Raw genomic sequence first — 24,317 nt, 5'->3', positions numbered from 1 at the left:
CAAGATCCGAAGGTCGATTTTCTCCCGAGAAATCCCGAGATTTCCGAGGAAAAATCCATTTCCCGAGACGAAACTCTGCCGTTTTTCCATCTCGCTATCTTCAAGTTGTCAAGTGAGTTCATACCCCTTTTTAACACACTTTAAATACATCTTTAAATACTTTTACAACTCTTTTAGGGGGGGAATACAAGTAAACATACGGTTATTATCGTGCATTAGACTTATACGAGGAGTATAATGATCTTCGTTGTTAAAACATTTTATACATTCTAAAAACTTATGATTTCGGTTTATCAAATCATTGTGAGAAAGGTTAAACTTTGCATACAAAACTATCATGTTAATATATACTAAATTGAGAATCCATGAGACGCGCACATCTTCCAACTTTACTTTTCTTTATTAGAAAGTACTGCAGTAAGGCCTGTTTATAACCAGAATCTCCCGCGACGAGAACGTGTCAAATGTGTATAGATCTATACGGGAAGTCATGATCCCGCACCCTGACTGTTAGCTACAGTCCGTCTTTTGGGGTGACAGTTGTCATAGCAATGCGACGCCTGAAGAACGTCGTTACAGGCATATTATGTTTAGTATGGTTATAAAAACTCATCGGATATACAATTATTATGATATTAAGTTATGGTGAACGAGTGGTTATTAAAACTATTCTTCATCCAACCGGTTCGATCTTCACGTAGTTTTGTTATATATAAAACTATGACACATTTACGAGAAACGTGGTTTCTTACAATTTTCGGTCTTAGAGACTGGTATTATGTGCGAGGAAAAATAAAAGTGTTTCCTGCATACAAACAAAATAGGAAAAGAAGGGATTTTTCCGGTGCAATCATTTACAACTTATAAACATATATGGGATTTTCTGGAACTAATGCATTCATTTTCAACACCACAAATCACAACTCTTTACATGTTGAAGCACTACGTTTACTGGAAAACATACACCTAATTTGGAATGGCATCCAATTTTTCTAAACAACTTATGGACTCACCAACTTAATTGTTGACACTTTTTCTTTGAAATAACTTGTATTCTCAGGAAATCGCTAAGCAGGTTGGGATTCAACTTTTGGGATTAACGCGCTGGCGTTAATTACTTCATTCTAATTGAAGTTTATGTACCTTTATTTTTAACATGTAATGAATACAACTATGTAAACATTTAGCAACCTATTATATATGGTGGTGTGTACTTTCCTTTCTATGAACTGTTATGATATTGAACATGACGTCCTCCGCCCCCGAACGTTTCCGCCGTTCTGGTTTGGGGGTGTGACACGAGGTGAATCTCCTCACTGTTCTACGTGTCGAAGGCACTAATGCCGACCCATTTAGTTTATGTATTATAGGAAGACCCGAGGCTGACCCTTGATACTTTGTATTAAGGACCAGAGGCAGCTCCTGGTAATCTGTATGCAAGACTAGAGTCTAAAGTATGATAGTTAATTAGTTAAGTAGTTGTAAATTGTATGTTAGTTGTATTTGTGATGTTTTCATGGAAGACTTGGAGGTGGCTCCTGGAACTTGTCTGTAAGACCCAAGGTTCTGGTCCCCATCATGGCAATGAACACCATGATACAAATTGTGGCATAATGGCAAGACTATGGTTGGCACATATCACTTTTTATTAATTACTGGATATGTATGCTACATGTGGCTCGTTTGATATGTATGGTATGGGGTATTTGGGGAACTCCCTAAGCTTTATGGTTAAAGTTTGTGGTTTATAGTTTCAGCTCCATCTGGTTCGAAAGGGAAGGGTTGGGCTTGATCGCAGCGCATACACCTGTGTTTTTCCACAATTCATGATTTTGGGATTTACTTTGATAGTTGTTTTACTCTAGAATACTTCTAATTGTTTGGATAAAGATAAAGGAATTCTTGAATATATATATATATATATATATATATATATATATATATATATATATATATATATATATATATATATTAAAAATGAAATTTTCACCCTATGATTTTTGAGATGTTACAAGTTGGTATCAAAACCTTGGTTTGAGAGATTCGGGCATACTCTCGGGTGTGCCTGAACTCAAACTAAGGGTTTGGTAAAATGTTTTATAAAATAAACACTTAGTTAAAAAGGAATTTCTAATCAAAGAAAGGGTGTGATGCATGCAATCGGCCAAGCTCAAGTAAGTGCTTCCCAAAATACCAATACATGTTTATTATGATATCATTATGAAAATTGCATGCTAGATTAGGGCTAAGGAACTGCTCAGTATTATATGATAGGAGAGATGCCTTTATATGCCTGATTATATGAGCTTTAGAATTTCATGCTAGTATAGATTCCAGATAAGTGGATAGAATGGCTTGATTAGTGTATGTTGGTTAGATTTTCCGTTTCCTAAATGATTCTTTCTTTGTGATTTATGGGACTCTTTGTGATGTGAATTGACTGCTAAGTGAATATGCTAAGTCACATGTGGTACAGGCTAAATAATCTTAGAGTGATGGATTTGACCCTATTGTGGAACTCTTGTTTGAGTCCAACTGTTCTAGGGTTGAGTCGGTTGAGTCTTTTACTCGAATGATTAACTAATCTCTGTTGCATGTGACTATATTCATGAGGATGGTAGTTGACATTGGTGGGAGTCCTTCAACAGCTGAGGGCTAGCTGTGGTCGGGAACCTAGAAGAGCCTAGGTTATGCTTCAGTGGGTTTAGTGGTGCGGTTTAGTGAGTTTTTGGTTTGAGAAGGTGACTTAGAGGATTCGAGAGGATCCTTGAGGAAGGTATAGATAGGTGCGAAAGGTAGTATTGCACCCATACTATTGAAAGCACAGGATCCATACTTGAATCAAGGAGAGTCTTGGAGTATCTAAGAAGCTTATGCGAGGAGGATTCCTGGGTATGTTCTGATCTTTGGCAAGTTGTATTTCAGTTTGGTGATGAGCACTCAGGGAGGTGGTTCTGGTTTTGGTTCTAGTTTGGGTTCCAACTTAGGTGCAAGTACTGAGTCGATTAGCAAGAAGATGCGGGAGTTCATCACATCGGAGCTTACTCGTGGTATTGTGGAGCAGACTCCTGTGATATTTGGTTCAGTCAAGGAGGGGATATTGGAGATCTTGGATGAGCGCCTGGGTACATTCCGTGTAGAGGTTATGGCTATCATCAGATCTCGAACTCTTTCTCTTTATGAGTTTCATGTGTGCGGAGCTCCTGCGTTCTATGGAGAGAGTGTTAGATTAGGTGTCTAAGCCCAAAACTATAATTGGTACGTACTTGACCCGAGAATAGCATGGTCCATTTTGGGTTGCATTCACTAGAACAATTTGATAGGATGGATATTTGAGAAAGAGGTTATTTATGATTTATTGATATATTATAAGTATAACATATTAATTGAGGAATCATATTATTTAATTAGTATTGATCAAGAGTTAATTTGGAATTAATTTAATGATAAAAAGAGACTAATTAAATATACAGGGGCCGATTGTGTAAATCAATGATACATATAGGTTGGGCTAATAATCCATGATTGATTAGTAATGATTTAAGCTTATGTAAGGATCCATAAAGTGTTAGTCCATTACAAGCCTAAATGTAAGAATTAGGGTTTACACATAACCCTTGGAATTCTACACTATATATATGTAATCCCTTGGCCAATAACCAAACACACTAGTCTTCTTAGAAAAACTATAGCTAATTTTGAGTGCCTCCAAGCTTTCTCTCAAGTTCTGCAATTGTTCGTGGTGTTTTGTGAATCATTTGAGGCATCAAACTTGAGGTGCTAAGTTCTTAAAGGCCAAATACAACAAGCTACAACAAGAGATATTCTTCTAACTAGTTTTTATGATTCATATACCAAATTTTATATGCTAGTTAGGCTTCATGCTTTGGAATACAATATTGCATGTATACTTAGAGAAAACTTAGATCTAAAGCATTACAGTTGTATGTGCACCATAAGGCTGTTATAGTGCTCTAAACCCATCAATGGTATCATATCCAAGGGTAGTTTTCTATTATATTGATGCATGGTTGATTGTTTAAACTTGAAGCAAAATGAAAAACTGTTTCTGCCAGACTGAACTCAACGAGTTCATTAAGGAACTCGACGAGTTCATTAAGGATCTCGATGAGTTCATGATGAACTCAACGAGTCCAAATCCCGACTTGACGAGTTGCACTGTCTGATGGCAAGGTTTTTTTTTTTTTTTTTTTTTTTTTGGCCTAAATTGGATTAGGATCATTACCACAAATTGTTTTATATCACAAAATTCATTTTTTATGATATGGTAGTGATTATCCTCATCTAGTTAAAATATAATTATCAAAATTTTGAGATGATTTTTAGTTTATATGATAAGCTAGTTACTTGTAAATTGTTGATTTGGTATTATCTTGCCTTATGAGTTAGATTTAATCAATGACAAATTACATGATAATTTTATTGGTTAAAATTGATCTAAATGCTTTTATAGAATTCCATAACTTGTCCTCAAGTTATGGAAAATAAAAGTCTCATTCATAAAAATGCATTAACTCATAAGTTATGAAAACCAAGAGTTTTAAAGAGTTTCAAAACTTGCCCTCAAGTTTTGGAATTTGTAAAGTCTCATTCATGAAACATTTAATTCTGTTGAAGATTAATGTGTTGCGTCTTGGGCCCTTTTGTTTTACAACCGGTTTGGGCTTGTCAATCCATGTTTATCTAGATTAACTTCCTTTTTCTTAGATAAACTGTTAGGGTTTTAATATAAATATATGCATGCATGTATGCGTATAAAGTAGAGTTTTTCGTCATTCTCGTTGATTACTGTAAACCCTAAATCCTCTACAGTTGATGTTCTTTATCGAGCTCTTCTGAGGATTGTTTATTAATCATTCGACACCTTTTGATCCATTTGCTTGTTCTTATTGTTTATCTGGTTATTTCTCTACCTGTTTCATAGATCTAATCGATCTTCAAGTTTATTTTAAACTTATCAATTGGTATCAGAGCAGGAGGCTGTGTAATCGATACACTTCTTTTCTGTGAAAAAGCTTCGATTAGGGTTATTCCGCATTCATTGATATTTATTGAGCCGTCATCTCATAATTGACGTATCTCGATCTTTATTGTTTTTGCCCTAATTTGATATATTACAAGTCTGATCTTTGAACAGGTTATTCGATCAATTATGGACGAGTCGCAATCCAATCCCATCAATATTTCAAACAGCATTGGATCAACAATGAAGATTCCCATCCTGTACACCCATGATTATGAAGTCTGGGCGAATCACTTTGAAGATTATGTCATAGGATATGAGGATAATGGATACCTCATCTGGGAAGCAATCATCTCTGGACCTTTTTCTCATTCAGCAACTTCAAGGATTATTAAAACTCAAAAGGAGTATAACGATCTTCTGAAAGATGTTAAAGATATAGCGCAAGACGAAAAAGATAAATTTCAGTGCAATATCAAAGCGTTAAGATTGATCAGATTTGCTCTTCAATCTGATACTTTTAGGCTGGTAAGTTCATGCACGACTGCAAAAGAGCTATGGGACAGGCTACGTGAACTGTACTCTACAGACGAAGATCTTGAACACTCCATTCAAACCTTACTCTTGTCTGAGTTTGGTGAGTTCAAGCAAGGAGCAGAAGAAACGGTGACTCAAACGTTCGATTGCTTCAATCATCTTCTTAGCAAGATGATCAAACATGACATCGAAAGGAAGCTTATTGAACAGAAGGTTACGTTTTTGAACGGACTCAGATCTGAGTGGAGAGCAGTTGTGTCCACAGTTAAAGCGCACAAGCAATTCAAATCCTATTCTTTGGCAAAACTGGTGGGCATCCTAAAATCTCAAGAAAAGATCGTATTACAGGAGAAAAACGTGGTTTCATGTCTAGGTTCATTGGCCCTCCTGTCGAAAAGCAAAGCGGTGATAGAGGAAGAAGATCTCAACTTGGATGATTATGATCTCACGTATGAGGACTATGCTATGATGGTGTCAAACCCCAAGAGATTCATCAAGAAGAGATTCCCCACTAACATGAACCGAAACTGGCAAGGGAGTTATAGCTCTGAAAAAGTCAAAGATGAATTGAAGGCTGAAAAGTCAAAGAAGGAACCGAACGCTGAAGGAGATTCGGGAGTGAGCTGCTATTATCGTGGAGGAAAGAACCACTATGAAAAAGATTGCATCCTCAAAAAGATGGCAGAAAAGGATGAGGAAAATGATGAAGAAGCTGTGTTGCTGAAAAAGCTTGATGAATTAAGGATGAAGAAATCTGTTGCTAACCCTCCTATGAATGCCTTAATTGTGCAGGGTTTGGTAGCTGATGATGAGTTCGGTGGCGTGGAGGTCTGATCAACTGACTCCGAAGATGATGAAGTGAGGAAGCCTTCACATGGAAAGGCTTATGTAGTGAAAGAAGAGAGCAGTGGAGGAAGATGCTTAATGGTGTCCGACGTATCTCAGATGAGGGGATACAACACTGATGGTGGGAATGGTGACACAAAGGAACAACATAATCTGTGCTTTACTACCAAACCACTCAGCGTGCAGTTCAACGAACTTGATGAACTGATCAAGAAGGTACAATCAGTTTTTGTCTCATTTAAAGTCCCACAATGCTCATATGAAAAAGAATTAAAAAGTGTTAATTCAAGAATCTCTCATCTAGATAGTAGTTTAACTCAAACTTGGGTCACCAATTCTAACCTAACTGACCAATTAAGCAGGGTGTCTTTGAAGAGTGAGGAACGGCGGATGTGGATCGAACTGAAGGAGTCGGAATTAATCAAAATAAAAGATGAAAACATTTATTTGCAAAGAGACAATTTAAAGCTTTTGAAACAGCGAAATGTTTTTTGTTTGATTTCCAAACGTCTTTATACAAATATTACTCAGCTTCATTTGAATTGTGAAATAGGGCAAAAGATTCATCGCATGATTTTACCCTTTCTTGAGTTTAAGGAAGATGAAATTGATGCTGAAGCATATAATTGTGAGAGTGTTATTTCGTCTGAGGATGTTAATCCAACATATATGTATGGACTGGACAAAATAGAATCTTTCATTAAATCCAAGGACCACAAGAACATGCTCAAAAACCTTTTGGATGAAAATGATAAACTGAAGCTAAGAACCGAAACCATAAAAAAATTTGACTCATTGAATGTCAACTTAAGCTCAGAAAATAAAATTGATGTTGAAAATGCATCTGAGCTTAATGAGGACGATAATATGAGTGAAATTTCTGTAGAGGACATGGTTGATTGTTCAGAATTTGTCAAGAACGAACCCGAGAACCACAAAAATCTCATTTCAGAAAATTCTGTGGAGTTCGCTCGGATGTCCCAACAAAAGTCCCCGATCCTTGTAGAGAAGGCAGTCGTATACCAAAAAGTTAGAACCACTCCAAATCAGGTGTACAAGGTCACAGGTGTAACCGAACATCAGACTGCTGAACTCACAGCTATTGTGAACGAAGACAATGCTGATGGCTGTGACGAGTTCTTCTGGTCAGCTCCCATTGACAATGCTGATGAAACGGTAGGTCTGTCTGAAAGGACTTCATGGAAAAGCAAAGGCAGATACGTACCATAACCTTTGAATAAACCTGATAGCTTCAACGTGGCAAGTACCAGTGGTACAAAAGATGTCCCTCAAGAGAAAGAAATTCCTGCAAAAGAAGTCACATCCCTAAGTGAAACTTCATCAGTTCAGAGTGGATCAGCCAACGAAAACCAAAAACATAAAAGCTAACATCCATCATCAACCAAAGCAGATGAGAAATCAAAAACGAGAAAGGAATAAGAGATACAGGAAGAATCTCTCAGAAAGAAAACAATTTTGGCAATCGCAAAATGCCTATTTCTCACATCAAGACAAGAATTTAAAAACAGAGAAAAATCATGTTGGATTGACAGAGAGCAATAACAACCGAAAGCAGAGGCTCGGTTCTGAGCAAAACAACAACCGAAAGCAGAGGTTCGGATCAGAGCAAAATAACAACCGAAAGCAGAGGTTCGGTTCAGAGCAAAATGACAACCGAAAGCAGAGGTTCGGTTCAGAGCATAACAACAACCGAAAGCATAGGTTCGGTTCAGAAAATGATTTCAACCGAAAGCACAGGTTTGGTTTGGAAATCAAAAGAGATCAAAACTCTAGGGTTGGTCCTACTGTTGATCAAAAGCAAAAGAGTCACCTAGAATCTTCAACCAAAAAGTCATACCAATCTGAGCTATCTCATTCTAACTCTTCTAACTCTTCAAAATATTCTATCTCTTCTCCACCTTGTCCTAAATTCCACTATGTTCCTTCTCAAAAATCTCAGTCATCAGCTGAACAAAAAGGAAAATAGAAGGTTTCAGATGTTGAACCAGAATCAATACCAAAAGCGTCAAATCCAAATAAAATCAAAGTTTTCACCATCAAAAAGAAAGATGAAATAACACTAATAAAAAGAACATATTTAATTGACATCTCTCTTACTATTCATGTTCCTGTAAAAGGCTCACGTGGACCCAAGAAGCTCTGGGTTCCTAAATCTGCTTAATTTTTGTAGGTTATCAGTGACGAGCAGTTTGACGAAGAATGGTACATTGATAGTGGTTGCTCACGTCACATGACAGGAAGGAAGGAAGAGCTAAGGGAATTTAGATCTCTTTCAAATGGTGGAAATGTCAAATTTGGGAACAACTCCTTCGGCACCATAAAAGGCTATGGAATGATTACAAATGGTGATTTCACAATAAGGAAGGTTGCATATGTGGAAGGATTACAATATAACCTCATCAGTGTATCTCAACTTGTTGGAGGTACCGGTCTTCAAGTCTCATTCGACGATGAGGGTTCTGAGATAATTAAGAAGAAGACGAAAAGAGTTATTCTCAAGTCGGAGCGTAAAGGCAAAATGTTTCCTTTAAATCTCAAACCCATCAAAGGAAACCCAACCATCTGCTTGTTATCCAAAGCACAATCTGACGAAAGCTGGCTATGGCACCGAAGACTCTCTCATCTCAACTTCAAAGATATCAACAAACTTGTTACTGAAGGTCACGTTAGAGGTCTTCCCTTGCTCAAGTATGATAGAGATCATCTGTGTGCTGCATGTGAAATGGGGAAGCAGAGTCGTCAAAGTCATCCATCTATAATAAACACTAAAATTGTTGAACCACTAGAATTACTTCATATTGATTTATGTGGTCCATCTTCTATCGAAAGCATTGGTGGTAGCAAGTATATTCTTGTTATTGTTGATGACTTTTCACATTTTACATGGGTGTTCTTTCTGAAGCTTAAATCTGAAGCGACTCACAAGCTAAAAGTGTTCATCAAGCAGATTGAAGTACAGCTGAAGAAGGTCGTTCGCAACATCAGAAGCGACAATGGGTTGGAGTTCAAAAATAAAGAATTTGAAGAATTCCTGGAAGAAAAGGGAACCAGTCACAACTTCTCAGCTCCCTACACACCTCAACAGAACGGAATTGTCGAAAGACGAAACCGATCCTTATGTGAAACTGCCCGAACCATGCTAAGTTTTGCTTCCTTACCTTTATATTTTTGGGCTGATGCTATTTCTGCTGCTTGTTTTACACAGAACAGGTTGTATCTTAACAAGCGCTTCACTCTCACTCCTTATGAGATCATCAACAACAGGAAGCCAAATGTGAAGTTTTTCCATGTGTTTGGTTCCAGGTGTTTCATTTTCAATTCTAAAGAACACCGCAAGAAGTTTGATGTCAAAGCTGACGAAGGGATATTTCTGGGCTATTCTCTTACTCCCAAAGCATACAGGGTGTTAAACAAGCATTCAAGGAAAATAGAAGAAACTTACTACGTGACTTTTGATGATAGCTATGTCAAAAAGCTAAAGGCCAACGAAGACACAGCTGGAGAAATCTTTCCTCAAACTGGCCAAGTCACAGCCTCGATTGCTAATCTATTCGAGAACTTCATGGAGCTTTTTGATGAACCAGAGAAGGCCACTCTTTCTGAAGCCAGTGCAGCAGACAACAGGGTAGATCACTTGAAGCAACTTGTTAACGATGCTGCAAGAAGAATGAATGAAGAAGAATCAGGTTCAAAAGACCCTCCCCAACACAATGCGTCAGTCGAGGGGGAGTATCCACCATTAGTCGAGGGGGAGGATCCACCATCATCATCCCAGCCGAGCTCACAACTTGAGGGAGAGCTAAGGTCTCAAACTTCAACCGAAAGCACATTGCCAACCGACAGCACTTCGCCAATCGAAAGTGCCTCACCAACCGAAGGTGCATCAACACCCGAAAGCTCAGCACCACAAGAAACCACTGTAGCTCAAGATTCTCAAGACATTCCTGTAAGATCATTTGTCGAGAGGGAGCATGCTGATATGTCATACGACTTGGATAGTCTGTCTGAACCAGAAGAAATGATAAATGCTGAATTAGATCCATCTTTTGATCCAAACTACCCTCCTCTCACCAAATAGACCAGAGATCATTCTGTCTCTCAAGTTGTTGGTAATGTATCAGATACAGTTCTGACTCGATCACAACTCAAGGCAAAACAAACTTCCTTGTTCTCAAAAGTCGAATTCTGCATGTTTAACTCATTCGTATCAAAAGTTGAACCAAAGACAGTTAACACTGCTCTTGATCACTCCGATTGGGTTCAAGCTATGCAAGACGAACTGAATGAATTTGAAAGGAACAAAGTTTGGCGTCTTATTCCAACTCCTCCAGATGCCTCGGTTGTTGGTCTCAAATGGGTCTTTAGGAACAAACTTGACAAGGAAGGGAACGTTATAAGAAACAAAGCACGTCTGGTCGTAAAAGGATACTGTCAGGAGGAAGGCATTGACTATGAAGAGACTTTCGCTCCTGTAGCTAGGCTGGAATCAGTGAGAATATTTCTTGCCTATGTTGCTCACAAAAACTTTGAGGTCTTTCAAATGGACGTTAAGTGTGCATTTCTCAATGGCGAACTCGAAGAAACTGTGTATGTGGAGCAACCTCCTGGATTCGTGAATGAAAAGTATCCCGATCATTGTTACATTTTGGATAAAGCCGTGTATGGTCTGAAACAAGCACCGAGAGCCTGGTATGAAATGCTGACTAAATTTTTAAAGATGTCCAAATTCAAACAAGGTTCGGTTGACCCAACCTTCTTTCGCAAAAAGGAAGGTAACCACCTTTGATCGTTCAAATTTATGTCGATGATATCATCTTTGGCTCAACGAATCCTAGCCTAACAGCTGAATTCAGAAAGCTGATGGAGACTAAATTTGAAATGAGCTCGATGGGTCCTATTAACTTTTTCCTTGGTTTAAATATTAGATAGGGACCTGAAGGCATCTTTATCAACCAGGAAGCTTACACGAAGACTCTCTTAGCAAAATTTGGCATGATGGGAGATTCAAAGGTCAAAGTTCCAATGGCGTTCGGCACTAAGCTCACTCCATCCCTGGATAAACCGGCTGTTGATCTTACGCTTTATCGTCAAATGATAGACTCTCTAATGTATTACTGCTAGCAGGCCTGACATAATGTTTTCTGTTTGTTACTGTGCTAGGTTTCAGGCAAATCCATGGGAGCCTCACATGCTTGCAGTGAAGAACATATTACGTTATCTCAAGAGAACTACCTCTTTAGGTCTGTGGTACCCTTCTAACTCAGGCTTCTTCGTTCAAGCCTACTCAGATGCAGACCTTGGTGGATGTGGCCTCGACAGGAAAAGCACCACTAGCGGTTGCCAATTCCTCGATGGGAAGTTGGTTAGCTGTTAGTCAAAGAAACAAACGTGCGTGTCTTTGTCTACAGCTGAAGCAGAATACATTGCCGCTGCTCTGTACCTCTCAAGTGATTTGGATCCAGAGTCAACTCCGAGACTATGGACTCAATATGAAAAAGATCCCACTATATTGTGACTCTGAAAGTGCAATTAGGATTTGTCATAACCCAGTGCAACACTCCAAGACCAAGCACATAACACTGAGATATCACTTCATCAAAGATCACGTGGAAGATGGAAACGTTGAAGTACACTTTGTTCGAACCACTGATTAGTTGGCCGCTGTCTTTACCAAAGCTCTTCCTGAAGCGACCTTCAACAAAATTCTATAAGGCTTAGGTATGCTGGTAGGAGAGTCGGTCCCGAATCCTCAAATCTCTATCTAAGAATCAGGAACCGAAGTAGGCAGACTGCTCGGTCTCTCTCTGCTCTGGAGATTTAATGGAACTGAAATAGACAGACCGCTCGGTCCCTCTCTGTTCCGGAATTTTAATGACACCGAAATAGGCAGACTGCTCGGTCCCTCTCTGTTCTGAAATTTTAATGACACCGAAATACACAGACCGCTCGGTCTATCTCTGCTTCATCATTTTTGATTAAATTATGTTGTACATTTTATCTTTTTGTTTTTATTTCTTTTTCAGAAAAATTTCAAAATCACAAAAACATTTTATCTTTCTGTTTTTATTTCTTTTTCAGAAAAATTTCAAAATCACAAAAACATTTTATCTTTCTGTTTTTATTTCTTTTTCAGAAAAATTTCAAAATCACAAAAACATTGTATCTTTCTCTTTTAGAAAAATCTTAAAATACAAAAATATTTTCATTTTTGTTTTTATTCAGTTTCTTACTTATTTCCACTACTCGTTAGTTCTGGTTGGTGTAAGCTTTGCACAGGTAAATACAAGTATAACCTTCGATAATGTTCAAGTAGGTATGTTTCAATTTTCTCTCAGACTAGTTAGAAGTCCCTAGAAGCATGTTGCTGTATGTTGTCACAAGCCTCTATGATCTTGAGTAAGCCTTAATGATTCGATCAATACCTGTTGTTTCTTCCCAATCAGGCTATTTTCCAACACTCGGTCTAGAGCTACCTTACTCTTCTCATTTGAGACACGAGTTGCTCTGCTTTGTCACACTTCTATAGCAGAAGGTACATTTGGTTTCTTAACCACCTCCTAAAATTCTACATTTACCTTCGATTCCCTAAAGTAACCCTTGATGCTTTCGGTCTTTACCACTAAAGTTTATGGTTACACAACATCTGTGTTTATGATCTTGGATTCGATTACCACGTTCTAAGTGAAACCCAAAATCCAATACCTAAAATGAATTGACGGTGAGTGATATACTCAAGTTGTAACTTGGAAATCTCATTTTGTTTTTGCGTGATCTTTTATGAAATCGTCTATACCTCAGACATTTCTTCCCAAAGAGGTCCAGTTTATTTTTTTTGAGATTTCTATTTATCCCATGCTTGTCACAAGATAATTCCCACCTACCTGTTCAACAGATCATCTCGGTCTCACAGGTACCTCTGCCAATACTCAGTTTTATGTTGAGACTTGATGTTTGGTTAGAGGACAGCCACCCAACAGCCTATGATAAAAAGATGCCTTTCATCATTTATTGACAAACAATTGATCGTATTTCTCGGGAAACCACACAAGCACTCCAAGTCTCTCTTGGCTTTGAAGGAAGTGATTCTTGCCCGGAATCCTCCGCCTTATGTCTTCTTCATAGACATCACTCACATCTCAAACACCTTTGATTTATTTCTTTATCTTTCACACTCTTATGCACGAAAATTAATTTTTCCAACATTCTTATTGCTGTTTGGTATGTGGTTTTAAGTTTCAGTTGTAACCAAACAAGGGCACAAGGAATTTCAAACGGTCCGAAGATATGATTTGGGCGCGTGAAGTTGATTCGTTTCACACCCATGTGTGCTGACGTTTTCCTGGGATACACCATAACATCCAATCGCGCTTTTTCAGGCGACGTTTTTGTTCCATAATCATCACGATTTTCTCTCTCCAGAGAACGGTATAAATAGGGGTGATCGTGTTCTTTGTCATTTACCAAACACATATCTTCTCTCTCTGAAAAAGTTTCCACTGTTCATCTTCTGAAACCCTGCAGCAACATCTGGTTGCCTCTCAAGCAGAAGTCATGGAACTTCGAGCTCGTCAAAGGGCTCATGAACGACACCTTCAAGAAGTGATCCGTCAAATGAGAGGCCTCAGGGTTCTCCCGAAGAATACTCATCGTCGTTAGAAGATTTCTAGTACATCTTTATCTTTTGGGTTAAGGATTAGCCTTTAACACCTGTGCTATAAGTAGCACTTGTCTGTAAAATATTCCTAACTTTCAGTACTCTAATTAGGAATTTAAGGACTGTCAAACTTTTCCGTCTGGTATGATGTAAGACCTACTGTTAGGTCGATTTTCCCTGAACTTATTACATCGGTAATACCAGTATTATTGACATCTATCTAATCTGTGGGAAAAATCTTTACGCACTTTTTTTCCTACTAATCTTCCTTTTTATGATTTCAAACACTCATTCAACTGTTGGGCTATGGTTAGTTAGTCCATATGTTACTCTCACCTTACTTACAAATTGATTCTTACCACTTTGCTTACCTTTATAAACTTATAGCTGAAAGATGCCTCCTCGCAAATCTCCCCGAAATAACCCTGCACCTCCACCGCCTCCTCCACCTCCGGTCATCGATACAGTAGCCCTAAATGCTGTCGTAGCTGCAGCAGTGGCAACTGCCATGGCACAGTATCACTCTACTGATGCCAACAGAGGTGGAACCCATGTTAACTCTATTCCGGTGGAAACTCTTGTGCGCTCGAGAGAGCGCTCTTACAAGGATTTCACCAACTGCAAGCCGAAGTCCTTTCATGGGACCGACAGAGTCATTGCCCTCTCGCAATGGTTCGAGAAGACTGAATCAGTCTTCGAAATTTGTTCATGCCCTGCTGCGAGCAAAGTCAAGTATGCCGCATGCACCTTTGAAAGAAAGGCTCACGGCAACGTTAAAGATCTAACCCTCGTCGTAGCCAACGACATAGGCTGGGAAATGATGAAAGACCTCATGATTGAGGAATACTGCCCAAGGGGTGAAATCCAGAAATTGGAGCAGGAGCTTTGGAGCCTGACCATGAAGGGCACCAACATTGTCGCTTATACAGCCAGATTCAGCGAACTGGTGGCCCTCTACCCCAATATGGTTCCCACTGAAGGGAAAAAGATCGAAAGGTACATATGGGGGCTAGTGCTTCCGTATCAGGGGAATGTCCTATCATCAAACCCCGTTACCTTCAACAGTGCCAAGTGACTGACATAGCGACTCATTGACCATGGATTCAAAACCCCTACAACAACAACAACCCTAGCCATCCCGGAACCCTCCAAACCTGCTGACACTAAGCGGAAGTTTTGGGAAGACAAGAAGAAACCGCGAGCTGCTAAAAAGCAGCAAGTTGTGGCTGTTCATGCTGCGATAACCCCTGCTGCTGATACTGCTCCGGTGAGACAGTATGCTGGAAGTTTGCCTAAGTGCAACAAATGCAACTTCCACCACAACGGCCCCTGCCGTGAAATGCAGTGCTCTAACTGCAACAGGAAAGGACACACCATTCGTTTCTGTAAATCCCCGGCGAGGCTGATCACCCAAGTCCCCGGCTCTGGTGCGAGCCCGACCTGCTATGGATGTGGTGAAGCAGGCCACTACAAGAGGGACTACCCCAAAGCGAAGAATGCTGGTGGAGCAGGGAGGGTACTGGCAATAGGCCATGGGGAAGCAGTTGCTGATCCGATAGTGGTAACTAGTACGTTCCTCCTCGATAACTCCTATGCATGCATTCTGTTCGATAGTGGAGCGGAGCGAAGCTTCGTGAACCATAAATTTGCCCGCATGCTTAAACAACAACCACACGCACTTATAGAACACTTCACAGTAGAAATGGCTAATGGAAAAACAGAAAACACCAATAGCATATACCTAGGATGTAGCCTAACTCTAGATAACCATTCATTCCCAATCGACCTTATGCCGGTCTCGATTAAAAGCTTCGACGTTATCATCGGCATGGATTGGTTGAGCCTTCATCGCACCGACATCATGTGCTTCGAGAAAGCAGTCCATCTAAACCTCCCGTCTAATGAAACTCTTATCGTCTACATCGATAAACCCGGTGCGAGTCTCCGTATTATATCAAGTATTCAAGCACAAAAATATCTGCGTAAAGAATACCATGCATTCCTTGCTCACATCGTCGACACGAACCTCGAAGAGCTAAAGAACATTCCAGTAGTGAGCGACTTCCCCGACATTTTCCCAGAAGAGCTACCAGGATTACCTCCACAACGACAGGTCGAGTTCAGAATCGACTTAGTTCCAGGAGCTACCCCAGTAGCCAAGTCGCCCTACCGATTAGCACCAGCAGAGATGCAGGAACTATCCGGTCAACTTAACGAACTGCTCAGCAAGGGTTTCATAAGACCAAGCTTCTCACCTTGGGGAGCACCAGTTTTGTTTGTTAAGAAGAAAGACAGATCATTCCGAATGTGTATCGACTACAGGGAACTCAACAAATTGATGGTCAAGAATAGATACCCTCTGCCGTGCATAGACGATCTATTTGACCAACTGCAAGGGGCGAGTTACTTCTCCAAAATTGATCTGAGATCCGGATATCACCAGTTACGAGTACTAGAGGAGGATGTTCCAAAGATAGCATTCCGAAATCGTTACGGACACTACGAGTTCGTGGTGATGCCATTCGGATTGACCAATGCACCCGCAGTTTTCATGGACCTGATGAACAAAGTATGCCGACCTTACTTGGATCAGTTCGTCATCGTTTTCATTGACGACATCCTGATCTACTCCCGAAGTAAGGAAGAGCATGGCGATCACCTGCGACAAGTTCTAGGAACTTTACGAACGGAGAAACTCTATGCGAAGTTCTCGAAATGTGAATTTTGGATCCGAAGAGTCGAATTCTTAGGACACGTGGTAAGTGAAGAGGGAATCCACGTGGACGCATCCAAAATTAAAGCTATTGAGAACTGGTCAGCACCGAAGACGCCTACAGAAATTCGTCAATTTCTAGGCCTCGCTGGCTACTACCGCAGATTCATACAGAACTTCTCCCGAATAGCGAAACCTCTTACAACCCTGACCCAGAAAGGCGTGACCTTTGACTGGGAAGAGAAACAAGAAACAGCGTTCCAAACGCTCAAGCGAGCCTTGTGCACCGCACCAATACTATCTCTCCCCGAAGGGATAGAAGACTTCGTAGTCTATTGCGATGCATCGAACCAAGGGCTCGGGTGTGTTCTGATGCAGCGAGGTAAGGTCATCGCCTACACCTCCAGGCAGTTGAAGACACACGAAGTTAACTACACGACCCACGATCTTGAGCTAGGAGTAGTGGTGTTTACTCTCAAGATCTGGAGACATTACTTGTACGATACGAAAAGCACTATATTTACCGATCACAAGAGTTTACAACACATATTCGATCAGAAGGAGCTCAACATGAGACAATGACGGTGGGTCGAGCTACTCAGTGACTATGAATGCGATATTCGTTATCATCCGGGTAAAGCCAACGTAGTGGCAGACGCCCTAAGTCGGAAGGGATATTCTGGTTGCAAGGTCAAGTCATTGTTAATAACCATCCATTCACACTTGTCTAAACAAATTCAGGCGGCCCAACTTGAAGCCATGAAACCTGAGAATGTGCCGAGTGAATCCCTCAGAGGAATGGACAAGAATTTAAAAGCCAAGGGTGACGGAGCCTTATATTTCATGGACCGGATCTGGACACCAAAACACGGTGGTTTCCGAGACTTGGTCATGACTGAGGCGCACAACACTCGGTATTCCATCCATCCAGGTTTAGATAAGATGTATCTAGATCTTAAAAAGCTATACTGGTGGCCTAATATGAAAGCAGAGATTGCTACCTTCGTAAGTAAATGCCTTACTTGCGCAAAGGTTAAGGTCGAGTACCAGAAGCCCTCCGGGTTACTGCAACAACCAGAGATTCCAGAATAGAAGTGGGCGCGGATCACTATGGATTTCATAACCAAGTTGCCCAAGACAACGGGTGGACTTGATACCATATGGGTCAGCGTCGATAGATTGACCAAGTCTGCATACTTCCTGCCTATCAAAGAAACCGACAAGATGGAGAAACTTACGAGAACATACATTAGGGAAATCGTACGGCTACATGGTGTGCCTATATCCATTATCTCCGATAGAGATAGTAGGTTCACCTCAAGATTCTGGCAATCACTACAACATTCCCTGGGAACAAGGCTAGACATGAGCACAACCTACCATCCACAGACCGATGGACAAAGTGAGAGAACAATCCAGACCTTAGAAGATATGTTGCGTGCTTGTGTAATTGACTTTGGAAAAGCGTGGGATACCTATTTACCCCTCGTCGAATTTTCCTACAACAACAGTTATCACACCAGCATAAAGGCAGCACCTTTCGAGGCCCTTTATGGCCGAAAGTGCAGATCCCCTCTGTGCTGGGTTGAAGTGGGTGATACTCAATTAGCCAGGGGGCAAACTCCTGATAGTACTCTCACCGGTCTGGAGATCATTCGGGAAACGACAGAGAAAATCATTCAGATCCGTGAGCGATTGAAAGCCTCTAGAGACCGACAGAAGAGCTACGCTGATACGCGAAGAAAACCTTTGGAATTTCAGGTGGGAGACCGAGTCCTTCTCAAAGTCTCACCCTGGAAAGGCTTAATATGCTTCGGTAAGTGTGGGAAGCTTAATTCGAGGTACATAGGGCCTTTCGAGATTCCCGGAAGAGTCGGCCCGTAGCTTACAAACTCGACCTACCCGACACACTTCGTAACGTACATTCTACATTCCACGTATCTAACTTGAAAAAGTGTCTGTCCGACGAGACTCTTGTAATACCACTCGACGGGATCGAGATCAACGAGAGCCTCAACTTCGTGGAAGAACCTGTAGAGATCATGGACCGTGAGGTCAAGTAGACGAAACAAAGCCATATCCCGATTGTGAAGGTTCACTGGAACGCCAAGCGAGGACCGAAATTCACTTGGGAACGCGAGGATCATATGAAACTGAAATACACTCATCTCTTTGCTTAGTTATTTGTAACTACTTTATTTGCTTAGACTTTAATATCGGGATGAAATTCCCTTAACATGGGGATGATGTGACAACCCGAAATTTCCTTTTGGTCAAACCTTAAAAGTCAACCCCTTTGTATCGTGATTTAATATCATTATTTCTTATTTTTATGAAATATAAAGTTCGTTTAATTATTTTATTATTATTTTTAAACGAACGGGTAAAAGAAAGTGTCGTCTCGGGTTTTTATTTTGAAAACCGCAAACACTTCCCGTATTAGGATCACCCAGCTAAACCTTTATGTTTTGGGTTTGAAAATCACCTAAAAACCGTAAACTCATATCTATGTATGAGTTTACTCCCCAAGAACTAGCCATTTGTGTTTACTCCCCAAAAAGTGAAAAGAGTAAACTCCCAAAAACTCTCTCAACTATCATCCAACATTTAATTCCAAAACTCTGATCTTGTAAGTGTTCTAACCATTTCAAGTTAGTAAAACACTTAATCTAGTGTTTGTACACCTATTCATCCATTTATTTGTGTATTTTGATTAGATTTCCAAAACACCAAGAGCACCAAGAACACACACTAAGTGTTCTTGGCCCTTTTAGCTCGAATCAAGCACCATTATAGTAAGTACTCCCATCCTTAAGTGCTTGTGAGCTAGTATATCAAACAAATACCAAGGAAATCTGCCAAGAACACCATGTTTGAGGTGTTCACGGTCCAAGAAAATGCTTGGACCGCAAACACCATAAAGTCCCTCAAAATGGACTTAAGTCCCATGGTTAGCCCTAGTTTGAAGTGCAAGACTTACCTTAACATATTTGAACCTTCCATTGATATGTTTAAGCTTTGAAAAACACCAAACATCACCATTTATAGGTGTTTACGGTCTTAGGATGCCCCAAAACCGTAAACCCCCAAAAATGTGTTTAAATGAGTCATATTCCTTTCTTAGCCCTAAAGACTAACTTAGATGTTTACCTAGTTGTGATAAGGACTTGAAATCAAGGAAATATCCCTTCCCATAAGGGTTTATGGTAATAAACCCAAGGGAAAATACCCTTAGGCCGTAAACACCTCAAGGAGGGTGTTTTGTGGTCTTAATCCATTCCAAGAGCTAAACCACTTAGCAAGGCTACTTCTATGAACTTGTTAAACTCCAAAACAACTCATGGATTGCAATATTTGGAGTTTGGACTGTAAACCCTAGAGTTTACTACCGTAAACTCCAAGGGTAAAGGTCATTTAGACCGTAAACTCCCAAGGAGTTTACCCTTGGACCCCAAACACCCTAGTTTTGCCCTACTAGCACTCTGATGCAAACCTTGTGAACTTTAACACTTGAAACAAAGTGTTTTCAGGTTCTAGAGTGTCCCAATTCATATTATTAGTTATAATAAGGCTAATTAGTTATACATAGCACCGAACCCGCTACTTCAATCCAATCCACTCACCACAAGTGAGTTCATACCCCTTTAATTAACCTTTGTAATACTTTTCAATATTTTAAATACTTTTATGGGGGGGGGGGGTACAAGTTAAATACTTATAGTTATTACATCAATCACATGTGATTAATAACTATAGAACCAATGATTTTATCATTGTTCAAACTGGTTATCAAACTGCTTTACTTCAAAATGTTTTACAAACTCTTTTCTTACCAAATACTTTTATTTCAACTTTGTTATACTTATTATAAATTACATGTCCATATATGTATAGATATATAAGAAATGTTTAATGGGCTTGGGAAGGCCATCCACCCTATTTCCTTTTCGCGCTTGAGATGTGGTCTGGTGGGATTCCGGGTAGTTGTCCGAAAGTCGTTTCAATATTAATTTTATATCAATTGTACATATATAGACATAAAAGGTACTTCCATATTCATGCGTATTAGTTACATCATTAGTAAGTTACCATCCGGGTGACACAGGATCATACTACTACAATTTCTATATCAATGAGTCAGTTCATTTATGAGTCAATACTTATTACTATGAGAACATATACATCACATTACTATGATAACATATACATTATATTACTATGAGTACATATACAACTATACTATAAAGTCAATACTTATTACTATAAGAACATATACAACTATACTAGAGAAGAACATATACAACGATACTAGAACAAGTAACATTACATTACATATACATGAATACGTTAACAATTGTGACCCACTGTATCGGAGCATGCCTTAAATGTCATGGCCCGAGTTGTAGCCAGAATTCTCTCGGAGGGAGAGCGTGAGTTTGCGTATAGATCTATACTGGATTGACTATCCTACACCTTGCTGCTAGCTACAGCCAGACCTGCAGGTCTGCGGGTGCCAAACACCATATCATTTTACGACCTACACTTGTCGTTGTTTATCCAGTCGATAGTATGGTACAATTAATCACATGATGCCTTAATATAAATCCGGTTTAAGGTAGTTAGTACAGCAGTAGTTCCTATAATACAACACTACAGTACTACATTAATTTACTCTTTACACAATTAGTGATCTTTTCACTTAAACATTTTTGTACAAACTATATTTTGAGAATGATAGTTACACTTGAGTAAATTACACACCTTTACAGTAAACGAACATACAAAATAGTAGCCTTGGTAGAAGGCTACTTTAATAGAAATATAGGTTTTTCTGAGAGATTCAAACTTTTACAAACACTTACAAACATTTACATACATTTTACAAACTTACACTTGAGACATGTTCAAATGTTTTGATAACAAACACCGACACTAAAATACTTATGAACTCACCAGCTTTATGCTGATAAACTCTTTCAAAATAACTTGTATTCTCAGGTCATCAGTAGACAGGTACCAAGACCAGCTTTTGAGAAGATGGAGCGCATTCAAGACTCATCTTATTATTTTGATTTACATTATTTTTGGTGTCTATAACTGTAAAGAACACACTTGTATTAAAATTATATATTTAATGCAATGGATGATGTTGTTTGCTTATTTACTGTTATACTGTGTTGTGATACTTTACATGACGTCCTCCACCCCATAACGTTTCCGCCATTCATGGTTTTGGGGTGTGACAGTTTGGCCTAGATATCAACAGAGTCAACATCATGAATTTTCTTGACATACACAAATAAGGGGGTAGATTATATGTTATTAGGATAACCGGCCAACAACTATGCTTGGAACTTAATGACTTGTGTGGATTGATACCATCAGCAGACAAGGCTAATCTACGATTTTGTTTTTCTTGTCCGAATTCTTTCCACGTGTTATCAACAAGCTTCCAAGAAGGGGTATCACGAGGATGAGTAAGCTTCCCATTATTGACCCGACCTTGTGCATGCCAAGTTAAGTCATGTGCAATTTGTGGTATTGAAAACATTCTTCTAAATCTAGGGATGATAGGAAAATACCACAAAACTTTTGAAGGTACGTTTTTGGAATTCTTCTTCCAACGAGAAGTGCCACAAGTTGGACATTGAGAAGCATCTTTATGTTCTTTCCAGAATAGAACACAATCATTTTCACATGCATGAATCTTCTCATATTGTAGACCTACTCCTTTTAGCAACTTCTTGGACTCATATATCGAGATTGGGATGGTATTGTTTGATGGTAAGATATCTTTTAGGACATACAACAAAGCATCAAAACTAGCATCAAACCATCCAAATTGACCCTTCAAATGTTGGAATTTCAATAATCCACTAAGTGCATTATACTTTGACCCTACATAAAGTGGCTTATCACACTCTTCAAGAAGTGATTTCAACGAATCAGGTTCATCATCTACATATTTGAAGGCATCGTGTAGCATATCCTTTGTATAAATAGCATCAGGAGGAATGGAATTGTTTGGGCATCTAGAATCACTATTGGGTTGTTTTTCTCCATGGAAAGACCAAATCTTATAATTCTCATCGAAGCCGTGGGCAAACAAATGATAACGAACATTGTCAATTGAGTGGTGACACAAATTGATGCAATTCACACAAGGGCATGGAATAACATCTAACTTTGGATTATTAGTTTGTGCAAACTCTAGAAAAGCATTCACACCTTCATCATATGCATTTGATAATCTACTAGAGGAAATCCATGATTTATCCATTAAACATTTGTTGCCAACCTACATAATTATTTACCATTTAAAGCAATAATGATTACGCATGTTTTGGGACAAAAACTATGCAAAAACAAAACTGTACAGGGGCCAAAACTATACAGGGACAAAAAAATTGTATAGGGGCCAAAACTGTACAGTGACAAAACTGAAGCAGGGACCAAAATTGTATAGGTTATCAATTACTTTTTCAGCATCCAGTTACTTTTTCAGCTTGTTTGAATATTTTTATGTGTTTGTTATAAAATTTTATGAACTTTTACAGAAATTTGAAATTCAGAAATACTTTTAAAATTTTGAATATGATCTTTTGCAGAAATTTGAAAGTTAGAACTTTCTAAAGGTATGCCTTTTATTTGTTCTTTTTTTTTTCTTTCTTTCTTTCTCTCCTGTCTTTGTTGGTTAATGAGTTGATGTTTCTACTTGTTTCCATTCCTGATTTAATGTGGCAGATTGAGGATAGTAAAATTTTCATCACACATCGATTAATTATCATTTTATTATTATATAAAGATGATTGAATTGATTTGTATGAATCCTGTGAAAGGGTGAGTACCTAAGATCTATAAAAGATTTGTTAGAAAAGAAGGAGCACAACTGCAACCTAATCAAGGTAACTTACAGTCACAGGTAAACTCTCTGTTTCTCAAGGTTGTTTTTATTATCTACAATAACTTTAGTTATAGATTAAGTATTGTTTTTGTTATAATATGATTGAATTGATTTGTATGAATCCCGTTAAAGGGTGAAGATGATGGATCTATTAGAAAAGAAGAGGTGCAACTGTTATATGTATTGCTTGTAGAGTAGCAAGAAGCTTTTTGGATGACATTCTTTTTAATCTCATTATGTTGAGGTATATGTTATATGTATTGCTTGTAGAGTATGTACAATATATGTTAGGCTTTTGATTATTTTTAATGTTAAGTTAAAAAGGCTTGGATATTTTAAACGAATATTCACAAAAATGAATTTTTAATCAAAATAATATAATAGAAACTATCTTAGAAAATGAAAAATAAAAAACTTATGTACCCTAAAAAATAGATAGATTAAAACTAAATACCTTTTCTTACCTGGGTATGTGGAATATCAGTGTAATTTATAGCAGAAACTGTTGCTTTATCACCATTTAAAGCAATAATGATTATGCATGTTTAGGGACAAAAACTATGCAAAAACAAAACTGTACAGGGGCCAAAACTATACAGGGACAAAAAAATTGTACATGGGCCAAAACTGTACAGTGACAAAACTGAAGCAGGGACGA

General features: G+C 38.9%; 1 protein-coding gene across 1 annotated transcript in view; it reads right to left on the bottom strand.

Annotated features, from left to right (window-relative positions):
- Window positions 1-23,035, bottom strand: part of LOC145010575 (uncharacterized) — a 34,859-nt gene extending 11,824 nt beyond the window's left edge. The window contains exon 1 of the mRNA XM_078969101.1: window positions 22,135-23,035. Within this exon, the coding sequence (XP_078825227.1) occupies window positions 22,135-23,035 (901 nt within the window). The remainder of the gene's footprint in view (window positions 1-22,134) is intronic.
- Between the last annotated feature and the right edge of the window lie 1,282 nt (window positions 23,036-24,317).

This window comes from Lactuca saligna, chromosome 8, assembly GCF_052625555.1.
Source record: "Lactuca saligna cultivar CGN05327 chromosome 8, ASM5262555v1, whole genome shotgun sequence".
Classification (NCBI taxonomy): Eukaryota; Viridiplantae; Streptophyta; class Magnoliopsida; order Asterales; family Asteraceae; genus Lactuca; species Lactuca saligna.
The sequence above is the reverse complement of the archived record's forward strand: the minus strand, read 5'-3'. Positions and strand labels throughout refer to the sequence as shown.